The sequence below is a fragment of the Ptychodera flava genome, chromosome 10, assembly GCF_041260155.1.
Source record: "Ptychodera flava strain L36383 chromosome 10, AS_Pfla_20210202, whole genome shotgun sequence".
NCBI lineage: Eukaryota > Metazoa > Hemichordata > Enteropneusta > Ptychoderidae > Ptychodera > Ptychodera flava.
In genome coordinates, this window is record NC_091937.1 from 43580920 (window position 1) to 43595162 (window position 14243).

The 14243-nt window shown below is 37.6% G+C and overlaps 1 protein-coding gene and 1 long non-coding RNA gene across 2 annotated transcripts; both read right to left on the minus strand.

Moving 5' to 3' along the window:
• Nucleotides 1–2350: 2350 nt before the first annotated feature.
• Nucleotides 2351–5185, minus strand: LOC139141506 (uncharacterized). Its single transcript, XR_011554206.1, has 3 exons — nucleotides 4997–5185; nucleotides 3475–3611; nucleotides 2351–2532 (listed from the first exon to the last, which is right to left on the minus strand). It is a non-coding gene; the product is annotated as an uncharacterized lncRNA (long non-coding RNA).
• Nucleotides 5186–7124: 1939 nt separating this feature from the next.
• On the minus strand, nucleotides 7125–12884 carry LOC139142910 (uncharacterized). The gene is made up of 8 exons (XM_070713100.1): nucleotides 12757–12884; nucleotides 10176–10363; nucleotides 9667–9716; nucleotides 9341–9436; nucleotides 8742–8915; nucleotides 8185–8327; nucleotides 7563–7776; nucleotides 7125–7299 (listed from the first exon to the last, which is right to left on the minus strand). Exons 2-8 carry the CDS (start codon nucleotides 10286–10288, stop codon nucleotides 7265–7267), a joined length of 825 nt encoding a protein of 274 aa, XP_070569201.1. The 5' UTR covers nucleotides 10289–10363; nucleotides 12757–12884; the 3' UTR covers nucleotides 7125–7264.
• Nucleotides 12885–14243: the final 1359 nt, after the last annotated feature.

The window sequence follows — 14243 nt, forward strand, 5'->3', positions numbered from 1 at the left end:
CCGTGGTGGACAATATTGCTGTCTGATGGACAGAATTGTATTGAGGCTAACAGACACCAATGTATTCATCGATTTAAATTGAATTTTGTCAACATTGTGTGCCAGCGTGTATCTAGGTGCCTTTACTTTATTTATCTCAGGCTGTTTTTAGGGATCACTGTCAAAATTACAGTAGTCAAGCTCGAAATTGAACGACTACTATTTTAGAGGTCCGGATGTAGCTAAGTCGTTTATCAGAGGGTCATTGACCATTTTTTGTAGGCGAGTGTTGGTTCAGTAGAGGTTGAATACGAGAAAAATATTTAATATCCGTTGAACAGCAACCCATCTTTCTATACTTTATTAGGCGTTTGTTCTTGTCAATGCCAATGTTTCAAATTTTCCATATTCATATAATTAGAATCATAGAAAAGTGACTCCATCTTCACTAAATTGTTTCAATGTGAGTCGAGAGATAAAGCCCCTGGCTCTTACCTCACTGAAATGACGAGTGATAATTGAACGCATCATGGGAATTGGGACTCTGACCGGGGTTAATGCTCGAAAACTGCTGCTGTCGATGCCATCGTCGGAGAGCACATGATCACCGATGGAGGTGAAGCGTTGGCCGCTTGCTTAGGAAGTCGGAGACAACGAACACGCGAGAGAGAGAGAGAGAGAGAGAGAGAGAGAGAGAGAGAGAGAGAGAGAGAGAGCGCTCATAAACGGCGTAGTTGTCGAGAAATATTTTGCCGATAATATGTGATAATAAAACATTGTAAAGAGCTCCCAATTTTGCATTTGAGTCTGACAAGTAGGCAGAGTTAGTTGCGTTACGTGCAAAGAAAACGAACAAAAGGGTGAACTCAGCAGTTAACGTTTAAACAAAATTTATTACGAAAATAAAACTAATTGCTAAGTTGTAACAGTCAGTCGGAAGAATGAACAGTCCTTTGGCTTGCAGGCTTGAAGCTACACAAAGTCCACAGTATAAATCCAGCGTTGGCAGTGAAGGTCTTGAAAAGTCTTGAGAATGACTACTGCTGGAGTTTAGTAACACACAAGAGACACGATCCCAAAAGTCTGACTGGAAGCTGTGCACGTCCCTTTTATACCCATGTGCTTACATAAAGGCATATAAGAACAATCTAGAACTTTTATTGACATGCTAATTACTGTTCTAAAATTTTCTCTCTTACACAACTAATTAAATTTCCAGAACATTCTGAACATGACTAATTAAATTCAAGGTTGTGAGGTCATTAAGGGCAGTGACCTTGAGAATGTTCTAGACTAATTGAACTCAGGTCATGATGAGTGTGGGGAAATGACCTACATAACACACCCCCTCTTCAAAAAAAGAAAATTTTTCAAAGAAAAATCTTTCTTTTACAAATGTAATCTTAAAAGTGTGAACGACAATAAACTCTAAATATGAGAGAGACAGTCTGCAATTAAATTGTCTCTGCCTTTGATATGTCTAATGTCAAGATTAAACTCCTGTAACATTAAACTCCATCTTAGCAATCTCTGATTTTTGCCTTTAAATTTCTGCGACGAGAGAATAGCTGGGGGAGGTGAAAATATTTACATGTATGTTCATATTGTTCTGATACATAGGGAATGTTTTGTTTAAAACAGACAAATTTAATAAATTTCAACTGAACAGTTTCAAGTCTTTCAACGAGATATTTTTGGTTCGGAGACCAAACAGTGGAAGCATATTCAGGGTTTGATCTAACTAATTACAGGTGCGCTTAAGAAAACCTAGCATTTTGTAAGATTTACTGATAATGGAGTTAATATGAGTTTTAAAGTTTAATCGGATGTCAGGGTTATACCTAAATATTTAACTGAAGACAGCCGTTTTAGCATAGAGCCGTTCAGTGAATATTCAGCCAGTATTTTGTTTCTTTTGTTGGTGAATGATATAATACAGCATTTAGAAACATTAAGATTCAGTTTCCATTTTGCACACCAATTCGATATCTTGTTCAAATCTTGCTGAAGAAATATACAGTCATCAGCTGAGTCAAGACATTTGAACAATTTTGTATCGTCTGCATAAATAGACAAGGTTAAATGGGAAATAACAGTAGACACTTCGTTCACATAAAGAATAAAAAGAAGTGGGCTTGCACTGAGTATTTTTAATATATTATAATTTCGTAGTAGGGATAAAAGTTTTGAAAACTTGTTGCAAACCATATTCTTAACCTACTGAAAATGTCAGATTTATGATCAGCGAAATGCCTTCATTAAGACGATGATGCCCTTTCTAGTGAGAGATTGATAAAATTAGTTTTCACATACACTATTCCTTTATAGCATCTTTACTACATTTGTTCCTATGCAAAGTACATACATGTAATTAAAATGACAGTCGCAGCCAAGATATGTTGCAATCGTATACACCCTCTCCTCTTCTTTCTTTTTTTCTACCTCAGTTAGAATCCTCTCTCCCAACTGGTGACCCATCACGCGAAACAGCATCAATCTACGGAGAAGGTAATCACCTTGGTGACGGGTAATTTGATGATCGGACAACCCTCTCTGTAATATGACATGTTCAACAAAATAATCTTTTTCTATTTCATACATGACCAGGTCAATGGAACGTTTGTGATTTACAAAGTAAAGTAGGACAATCCAGAACTACTAATAGTGGTGGTACCAGGTGTTCGGAATTGGTAACAATTACAGACGCACGTATTGTGTCTGTGGAAGTACTCATCTAATAGCAAATGTACGTACATGGCTGTTTTTGTATGCGATACATCAACGTGTCTTTCATCAGATCGCCAGATAGATATAGGTAGGTAGGTAGGTAGGTAGGTAGGTAGGTAGGTAGGTAGGTAGGTAGGTAAGTAGGTTGGTGGGTAGCTTTGTAGCTACTACATAGGTAAGTGTGCGGAGGTAGGAAGGTAAGTGGGTTAGCACCGTTGGTTGGAAGGGTGTCATAGATTTCGAGATCAGATCGATTGACACAATACTGATTTTTCTGCGCTATCCCCGTGGTTGGCAGAATTGCTGTCTGGTGGACAGAATTGTATCGAGGCTAACAGACACCAAGTTGAGCGATTTATTCATCGATTTAAATTGAATTTTGTCAGCATTGTGTGTCAGCGTGTATCTATGTGCCTTCGCTTTATTGAACTCAGTCTGTTTGTAGGGATCACTGTCAAAATTACAGTAGTTTATCTCGAAATTGAACCACTATTTTTGAGGTCGGGATGTAGCTAAGTCTTTTATCACGGTGTCAATGACCATTTTGTAGGCGAGTGTTGGTTCCGTTTGTATGAGGTTGAATACGAGAAAAAAATTCAGTTTCTGTTAAACAGCAACCCATCTTTCTATACTTTATTAGGCGTTTGTTATTTACAATGCCAATGTTTCAAATTGTCCATATTCATATAATTAAAATCATAGAAAACTGACTCCATCGTCGGTCAATTGCTTCAATGTAAGTCGAGAGAAAAAGCCTCTAGCTCTCACCTCACTGAAATGACGAGCGATAAATGCACGCATCATGGGAATTGGGACTCTGTCTTTAGTGAATGCTCGAAAACTGCTGCTGTCGATGCCACGGTCGGAGAGCACATAATCACTGATTGAGGTGAAGCATTGGCCACCTGCAAAGGAAGTCGGTGACGACAAATACACGAGAGAGAGAGAGAGAGAGAGAGAGAGAGAGAGAGAGAGAGAGAGAGAGAGAGAGAGAGAGAGAGAGAGAGAGAGAGAGAGAGAGCTCATGAACGGCGTCATTATCGAGAACTTTTTTGCATGTAATATGTGATAATAAACCCTTCTACATAGCTACCAATTTAGCATTTGCACCTTTATTCTGATAAATTGGCAGAGTTTGTCGATATTTAGAATTATAATGTATATTGATGTCGAAGGAATGTGGATCTGCTACCTCCATTTTGAATATCATCCGAGCTATAACCGCCGATCTGAATCAAAGGGGCTGAGTCACCATTTTCCATATATCCCGTTATTTATCCAATTATGTTCTTAAACGTTTAATAAATGTTTAAGAGGGCACATACCACGTCCGTATGAATTGATATGGTTCGTATGGTAGTTTTTTGTCCATGTTCTTTAAAATTGGCAACAGATTAATCAAACGACCAAACCCGGCAGGGTTCATCGATCTAATAGGGTTAATACAGATCCAGATTACATTAACACATGATTTCAACCGTTAGAGATTTATGACCGTGTGTATGTATCCTTGAGCATTTACTCTCCTGTCGCCTGATATGTACATGTAGATGAATGGCAAACTGCAATTCTTACGACCCTTGAACACTTATATGGTCACCTAATCGCACCTTGCCCCTGTCTGCATTGTTCTGTTTGTGTATTATCTGTTAAGGCACGGGATACATTACTGCTTGAGCCGTGCAAGTGTCACGATAGGAGAACGACATCGTTGAAATGACGAGATCAAGTCTCACGTGATTAATGTTGTCGCGATTTTCAGGTTATTATTGAAAAACTGTATATACGAAATGACATGTTTACGAGATATACTATAGTTCAAACAAAGGACTATTTGCCTGACGTAGGAGGGCAAATGGTCACCTTCCTCGTAGATACGCAGTCCCTTGTTTGGGCTATAATGTTTTCATTAAATGCCTGTCTTACATAACTTTCACTCTGAAATTTTGGGTTCAGATGCAAATGATAATCATGACCTTTATTTCCATAATAAATGAAAATCAGTAAAGAAATAGCATGATTTCCAACACTCAAATAAGTGTTATGCAGTCATCGAATTCTTTATGCATAATTAAAAAACGGCTCACTATGAAAAACTTGTGATTTAATCATTTCCGGGTCCGAAGTTGTTAAGTTGAAAATAGTTCTTTGTGACTTTAAGAGATGACAACTATGCGGCCTGCTACATCATAGACAAGTTAACATAATCCTACGGAGCGCGTGACCTTCGATATATGGGGCATGTTATAAAGTCTTTGACGACATGTAAAATTTGTTAGGTTGCAATTACCGAGTACAAAACAGGCGATGCACACATACAAGCAGTATAACGACATACGAATCATGTTGCCTCGATCTTTTCACAGTGTATGGCTAGGTGCAGTGGAACTTGTTGGGAAGCACTGGATGTCTAAGTCTAACCACTCATTGAATTGGTAAATATCACGGGTCACTTGATTTACTGATAACTGCCTCGCTTTCGGTTAGAGATGAATCGTCAAGATGGGAAACGATAGAGAACATATAAAGAGTGCAACGTAATAAGACTACGTTGCCTCTAGCATACGTCTTCGAAGTCATGATTGAGTTCGACCTCAATAGCGTCAACTTTTTAAAAGGAATGGATGTAATCGAGCGTTTTTGATCGACAACTCCTATGCTAGGTTAATATCCTATGTTGCCAGTGTTCGAATTTGATTGTTAAATAAACCTAAATAAATATGTGAAGGTCCATGCGAACGATTGCATCATTCAAATGATAAAATAATGTTTAAATTACTGCAGGTATTATAGTGTTTTGAAAGCAGTCCGAACAACCGGTAAACGCAGATATAGTACATTCATCGACATCTTTAAGTAAAATAGCGATCTATTGAATACATTTTTTGACAAACACGAAAGAAAATGTAGATGATATGATCGATAATTGAACTGATTCTGATTGAAGAAAAATGTTGACGATTGGGTGCACGGAAAGATTGATTTATGAATACCTGAATAGAAAGACAAACGTTAGTACCTTAGTACAAAAGGACAGTGCAAAAGTATACACGTCAGATTCCTGTCATATTGATAGCAGTAATTTCTCTTCATATTCATTATTTGTCATAATTGCATTTCTCAGTTGAAAACTAGACATGAGCAAAAACATTACAAAAAGTGAAGCTTATACATGAAAGTTATACAGTGCCGAAATAGAAAGTCGTGCAGCTTGTCATCCTACCACACAATTGTTACCTTGTGACCTGACAAAATACAGATCGCAGAACTTTGTTATTTTATCTAGTTCACTGTGCACCTTAAAAATTTGGCCGAACTGTATGAAAATACTTTCTGATAGCCAAGACCTCGAATTTAGGAAGCGTTTATATAGAAGTGTCGCTTGTGTGACTTTCTGTATTATACTCAATGCTCATTCATGAAGAAAATAGCATCTCTTTTGAAAAACAGAAAGAAGGATAGACATGAAGCCCATGGAATATAAAACCATAATCACTCCATATTGAATTTTCTCTATCTTAAATAGCGTTTTCTTGTGCTGGGGCAGTCTACATGATTTTGAAATGCATTGTGGGTAAAAGAGTCTTCTTCTCGCCACAGCAAAAGATTTGTTGACCGCGTGGGACTTTTATAACTCACTTAGGTGGAAAAATCATATATAAGGTACCGATAATTGTCTTTGATGTGGTTAGATCTCAGATTTAAACTTAAAAGCCTTGACCGACAAATGCTCGACGTCGATAAGTGGCGAGCCGTTTACTCCAAGTCATACTATTTTCTTCATGTAAGATGATCAATAAATTATTTATCGTGCATTATGAAATATCTGTACAGCTTTTCATCTGCAATGCAATGAGCTCCTTTATCGGTCATCACTAGATAATATAAGGGATGAAACATTAACTGAGACTTTTGATTCGAATACAATGCAGAATACACGATTGCATAACCTTTATATGTCAAAAGTAAATTTCTGGGCAATAAGAAAATTGTGTTCTACTTGACTTTCATAATTAAAAAACATATCTTACTATGTTCATGCCGGGCATGTGGACACAAGGCGTGATATTTGCCGCTCTTTTCCATTGCCCTCAGAGATTCGTCGAACCACGTGAGTGTGCCGTCCTTTCGTTTTATTGCAGACAATGCTTCGTGTACTCCAAGTATTTTAGACCTGTCTTTTAGGTATCATGCACAAATATAGGCATTTTATGGAGGTGAAACTTTATCTTTTGATATGTTCAATAACCATACACAAGAATGACAAATACTTATTAACAGCCACAGACGGATGTACTTGTAAGCTTAAATATTGACTGACAGGTCGGAATGTGTGCATGTGTGTGAGTAGGTAGGTATTACAGAAGACATACAGACAAACCCAGACAAATATCAATAAATGTACAGAATGAAACACATTTGAGTAGTTTAATAATGCTATACCGATTCGGTTTTACTTTGCTGTTGAATTTTGTTCGAAAACTGTTACATTCACTTTTTTCAACGAGAACATTACAAAGTGAAATCACAGGCTCTTCGAGCGAAGTAGGGTCATCGTTTATTCAACCAAACAGTTAATTTTCCCTTTGTGACCTGAGAAAGAAATGTAGAATAATAATTTAAAGCAAGTTATAATTAAATACTCTTCAGTGTAAATTACATGCGTAGAAATGCAAGAAAAAAATCCTTGAACGGTTGAAAAGTATAAATTGAATGGCTTTTTATTGATCCGCATGGACAGGCAAACGGATTTAAAGATACAGTATGTTTATATGCCTATGGGTGCGATTAGATTTAAAATAAAAATAAGTGAAGTCTTGCTTTTTAAAATATGAAAATCAAGAGTGATATCATACTGTGGTCGATGTTGCCCTGGTGACATAAGGCGTGATATTTGCCATTTTCTTTCATTGCTTTCAGGGTTTCGTCGAACCACGTGTGTGGGTTGTCCTTCCGTTTTATCCCATGAAGTGATCTTTCGGTAACACAGCCGACGTCGTCTCCGATAAATTCAAATTCATCTTTAAGATGTGGTTGGATTCTTTCGGTGAAAGTGAGAAAGGCATCGATCTGAGAAAATGAAAATGTGTCCTTGTCATAATTTTTGGGCATTTCCTAGTAGTTTTATCAGACTTTGTTGGCAATGTGAAATTTGGAAAAAAATAGAAGTACACAAGATTAATAGGAAATAGCAAATAGACAATCGGATTATGTGAAATGGCTATGCCCGTATGTTGATTTCCACACCATCGTATTATCCATGCAACAATGACAAGATTCTTGATCTAAATATTAAGATTTGAAGTCAGTGATGAAATATGAGTGTTTTGCTCTATACGCTGGACAATCTAGAAATCAGTAACTCTCATTCCTCCCGTTGGCTATCTTTTCAATCCTCGTACATTTTGTTGACCGTTGTTCCGCCTGCCATCTGCATACTTTCTCAATATCTTTGATTCACTTTGTTTTCGTATTTACCTTGTCATTTCTGATGTCGTCCAAAAGGGCTTCAAAGTTTTCCCTGTACACCTCTTGGTGCGGTTGCATGGTATCAACTCCAACGATTCGATCTCTGGCATGTAGTAGACATATCTTATCCGTGAAAAGTGCATTTTCAAAACCTTTAAGTGTGAATAGTTGCACAATGGAACATTATGATAAGAGGCTTAAAAGTGGAAAATGGTTGCCCAAATTTGTAGGAACGGTAGATCTCTATTACTTTACATGATTAATCATCGCCATGACAGGGCACCGTTTTAGGAATCTTTGGTAGAAAGATGTTGTTCCTTGGACCTTGCAACCTCACGACTTTTTATTAGCGACGTTTCAAGAAATTGAGATATTACTATGTAGTATACCTATTCGACAGAGCTTTTTCATGGCTGTACTCATTTTTTCACAGCAAGCTGATACTGATATGGCGAGTTTCCGGTTATTGACGATCGATTCAGGCAGTCAATATTCAATTTAAACTTCTTAGCTGACCAAAGTCAAACTATTTCTTCCTGGAAAGATAAATAACTCTTGTAACTTACCGATTGTCTTTCCCCTGATGTCATTTGGATCAAAATTGTTTGGATTTCCAGATTTGACCACGAATAGGACTTCAGAATCGAACCTCACAAAAGGTTCTGTGTAGTCCACAGAGAGGGTTCTAGCGGAGGTCTTACTCCATCCGAGGCATATATCAATCTGCTTCCCTAGTAAAGCTACAAAATATGTCGGCATATCCAAAAATGAAACTTTACAGAATGATTGATACAATTATTAAGAAAGGGCTTGAGAGGAGAGCAAGGGCGCCTTGAACAATAAAATGAAGAAGCAAAGCATCGTCCCAATAAAGCGTGTGTTTACGAGGGTCAGAAAAACTGTGAACGTCGAATTTAAAACGGACATCAATTTTGTTATTCAATGTATCTAAACTACATTTTGAACGATATGTATTTTCATTCTTTTAAACGTTATAAAAACAACCAATATTGTAACTAGTTTTTTACGAGTCTCTTTTTAGTAGAATAAATGTCAAATAATTTGGATAATGGGTCATTGATGATTGACAAACCGTTTATTTAAAAGGTCGGTAGACATTATGCAATCTTACGGGCCACAACAGTTCTAATTCCCTCCTACTTACCTGGTCCTGCATGGGGAATTTCACCACTCCTATGGGTAAGACATGCACTTTTTGGCACAACTTGATTCACACACTTCTTTCCAGCCTCTCTACAGACTTAAATAACAACGATATAATTATGTAAAACGTTCTGGAGAAAAGGCATTTTTAAAATTCAACTATCACGGAATAATGATGGTTACTAAATATCTGCTACTTGCAAAACACATTCTTATTTCTTCTGTGTATCAAGAAAATTCGTTTTGCAGAACTTTTTGTCTTTAATATGACAGTCACGCATCATGATGCTTCTATCATATCGGAGATATTTTAATTGTCTGATATACCAGCTTTTATCAAATCTGCATGGAAGCCCCGGTATATGCCATCTTCGTCTCTGCAGAGAATGTGAAAAACAGAAAATCCATGATAGGAAGGAAAAATGTTGGATTACGTGACAAACTGAAAAATTCCTATGTAAATTTTTAAAGTGTGCTTGCGGGGTAAGTCTGCACTGTTACCCAGCCAATAGTTTCTCTTCTATTGATGAAACCATCATCGATATTTCTTTTCAGCCATTATTTCATGGCATTATTTAATAATGTTAAGCACATTTTGGATTTTGAATATATATGTTTATGTTTAATACATTATAATTTCATGGTAGGGATAAATTTTGCTAAACTTGTTGCAAGCCATATTCGTCACAACTTCAAAATGTCAGATCTATCATCAGAGAAATACCCTCATTATGATGATGATGCCCTTTCTAGTGGGAGATTGATAAAATTAGTTTGCGCATATACTAGTTCTTTATAGCATCTTTTCCACATTTGTTCCTATGCAAAGTACATACATGTATTCAAACTGACAGTCGCAGCCAAGATATGTTGCAATCGTATACACCCTCTCCTCTTCTTTCTTCTTTTCTACCTCAGTTAGAATCCTCTCTCCCAACTGGTGACCCATTACGCGAAACAGTATCAATCTACGGAGAAGGTCATCACCTTGGTAACGGGCAATTTGATGATCGGAAAACTCTCTCTGTAATTTGACATGAAACTGGTCTAAAAATCATTTTTCTAGGTATTACATTACCAGGCCCATGGGACGTCTGTAATTTACAAAGTTAAGTAGGACCATCTGAAACCGCTCGTAGTTAGTGGTGGTACCAGGTGTCCCGAGTGGGTAACAATTAGAAACGCACGCATTGTGTGACTTATCTAATAGAAAAATGTATACGGTACGCACATGGCTGTTTTTGTATGGGGATATTTCAAAGTCTCTTTCATCATTGACGGCTTCAATAGGTAATAGGTAGTAGGTAGGTAGCTATGTAGGTTGGTCGATTGGTCGGTCAGTCGGTCGGTTGGTGGGAAGGCAGGTAGGTATGTAGGTAGGTGGGTGGGTAGGTTGGTTGGTAGGTCGGTAGGTAGGTAGGATGGAGGCAGACAGGCATGCGGGTAGGTAGGTAGGTAGGTAGGTAGGTAGGTAGGTACGTTAGGTAAGTAAACCCATTGGTAATTAGTTGGGTAGGTAGGATGGGTTGGAGGGTGAGGTAGATTTGGAGAGCAGATCGATTGAAACAATACTGAATTTTGTGCGCTACCACCGTGGTGGAGAGGAACTGCTGTATGATGAACAGAATTGTATTGAGGCTAACAGATACCAAGTTTAGCAATTTGTTCGTTAAAATTGAATTGTGTAGGTGTTGCGTGCCAGCATGTTTCAGGCTGTTTCGAGAGATCACTGTCAAAATTACAGTAGCGTATCTCGAAATCGAACCACTACTTTAGAGGTCTGGATGTAGCTTAGTCTTTTTTCACGCTGTCATTGACCATTAGGGGGGAATTGTTGGTTCCGTAGGGCATGAGGTTGAATCCGAGAAAAATATTCATAATACATTTGTTTAACAGCTACTTATAATTCTATATACTTTATTAGGCGTTTGTTCAATCCAATGCCAATGTTTCAAATTCTACACTTTCATATGATAAGAATCATAGAAAACTGACTCGATCGTTGGTGATGAGAGAGAGAGAGAGAGAGAGAGAGGGAGAGAGGAGAGAGAGGAGAGAGAGAGAGAGAGAGAGAGAGAGAGAGAGAGAGAGAGAGAGAGAGAGAGAGAGAGAGAGAGAGAGAGGAGGGAGGGTAGGAGGAAGGGAGAGAGAGCTCATGAAATGCATGGTTATAGAGCATTTTTGCCCATAATATGTGATAACAAAAGCTTCAACAAAGTTCCAAATTATGCACCCTCTATTCTGATAAATTGGTAGACTTAGATGATATTTTGAAGAAGTATACTAATGACGAAGGGGTGTGGATCTGCTACCTCCATATTGAATAGCATACATGCTATGACCGCCGATCTGAATCAGAGGGACTGAGTTACCATTTTCCAGCATCCCTGTATATATCAAGTTAGCTACTTAAAAGTTTAATAAGTGTTTAATTGGGCACATGTCACGACCGTATGACTTGATGTGGTTCGCATGGGAAGTTTTTTGCATCAATGTTCTTTACTTGTATCAAATATGGGCAACATATTCATCAAACTACCAAACCTTGGCAGTTTTTCTTGATCTGATAGTGTACAGATTCCCGTTCGGGATTTATGACCTTTGTACGTATCCTTGAGCATTTAATCTCCTGTCGCCTGATATGTATATGTAGATGATTGGCAAACTGCAATTCTTACGACCCTTAAACAGTTATATGGTCACCTAATCACACCTTGACCCTGTCTGCATTGTTCTGTATGTGCATTATATACTAAGGCAAGAGATACATTACTGCTTGCACCGTGCAAGTGTCACTATAGCAGAACGACATCGTTGAAAGGACGAGATTAAGTCTCATGTGATTAATATTGTAGCCAATGTCTGGTAATTATTAAAAGACTGAAGTATACGAAATGACATGTTTACGAGATGTACTATAGTCCAAACAGGGGACAATTAGGCTGACGTCAGGAGGCCAAATGGTCTCCTGCCTCAAAGATACGTAGTTGCTTGTTTCGGCTATGTTTTTAATGCCCGTCTTACATAATCTTCACTCAGAACTTTTGGGTTTAGATGGAAATGATTATCACAACCTTTATTTTTACTTTATACGAAAATCAGTAAAGAAATAGAATGATTTTCTTCATCGACTGGCATATGAGTATATTGAAATTATTGTTAAGCGGTTATCGAATTATTGTTATTCATAATTTTGAGAACAAACCTGGCTTATCTAACTTGTACATTAATCATCGTTTAATCCGGGCCTGAAGTTGTTGAGTTGAAAATAGCGCTTGGTGACTTTAAGAGATGATGACTGTGCGGCTGCTACATCATAAACATGTTACCATCGCATCCCATGGGGCGCCCGACCTACGGTGTTTGGAGCATGGAAGAAAGTCTTTGACGATTAGTAAAATTTGTCGTTGCACTTACCTATTACAAAACAGACGATACACACATACAAGCAGTGTAACGACATACGAATCATGTTGCCTCGAACTTTAGACCGTCTATGGCTTGGTACAGTGTAACCTGTTTGTAAGCATAGGGTGTCTAAATCTAACCACTCATTAAATTGGTAAATATCAAGGGTCACGTGATCTACTGATAACTGCCTCACGTTGGGTTGGAGATTAGTGGACAATGTTGGTAACGAGAAAGAGCTAAAAGAGTGCAATGGTAGAAGATTTACGTTGATTGTCGTGTTTTCCGCCAGCTTAAAGGTATACTGTCACCTGTTCCAATTTTGCCACAGTTACCATGGAAAGAGAAAATCTAACCAATCACAGATTTTAAGCGGGTGGCCGCTTTGTAAAAACAGCTCCCTCGCGTGGGCATATGAATACCAACGAACGCCCCTTTGACCATATATGGGCATATTTAGATTACAGGTGACTGTAAACCTTTAAGAGCATGCGTCCTTGAAGTCATAATAGAGTTCAATCTCAGTAGGGTCAACCTTTTAATAGTCAAGCAGTTTTGATTGACAACTCAAATGCTTAGTGAGTACTCCATGTTTCCAGTGTTCGATTTTGATAGAAAAATAATTGTATAAATATGTGTCGGTCATCGTCTACGATTTCACCATTTAAATACTAAAATAACGTTTAAATTACTTCAAATACATTAGTGTTTTGTGAGTGGTCCGTCCGACCATTCTAGGAAACGCACATAAAGTACATTCTTAACTGTTGATTGAATACATATCTTGACAAACACGCAAGAAACAGTTGATAGTTTGATCAATAACTGAAGTGATTGAAGAAAGAGTTGATGATTGGGTGCAAAGAATGGTTGCTTTATAATACCTGAATAGAAAGACATACCTCAGTACTTAGTACAAAAGTACATTACAAACGCATAGATGTTAGAGTCCTTTCGTAGTGACATTAGTATTTTATTCATGCTTATTATTTTCCATAAATGCATATCTCAATAGAAAAGTACACACGAGCAAAACATTGGAAAACGTGGAGGTTATATATCGAAGTTATGCAGTACAGAAAAGACCTTCAGCTTGTCATCCTAGCACACAATTGTTCCCTTGTGATTCAAAAAAAACCCAAAAAAACAAACAGATCGCAGAACTGTATTGTTTTATCGGGTACACCATGCACATTACAAATGTGGACGAACTGTATGAAAATATTTAATGTTAGCCGAGACCTCGAATTATAAGTATAAGTTGAAGTATCACTGAAGGAACTTTCTGTATTATACTCCAATGCTCATTCATGTAGAAAATAACACCTCTTTAAACCACAGGAAGAAGAATAGATTATGAAGCAAATGGAAGATAAAATCATGATCACACTATACTGAATAATCGCTATCTTATATAGCTTTTGTCATGTTTTAGGTGGCAAACCACATGATATAGAAATGCGCTGTGGGTAAAAAGTAGACTTGTTGCCACAGCT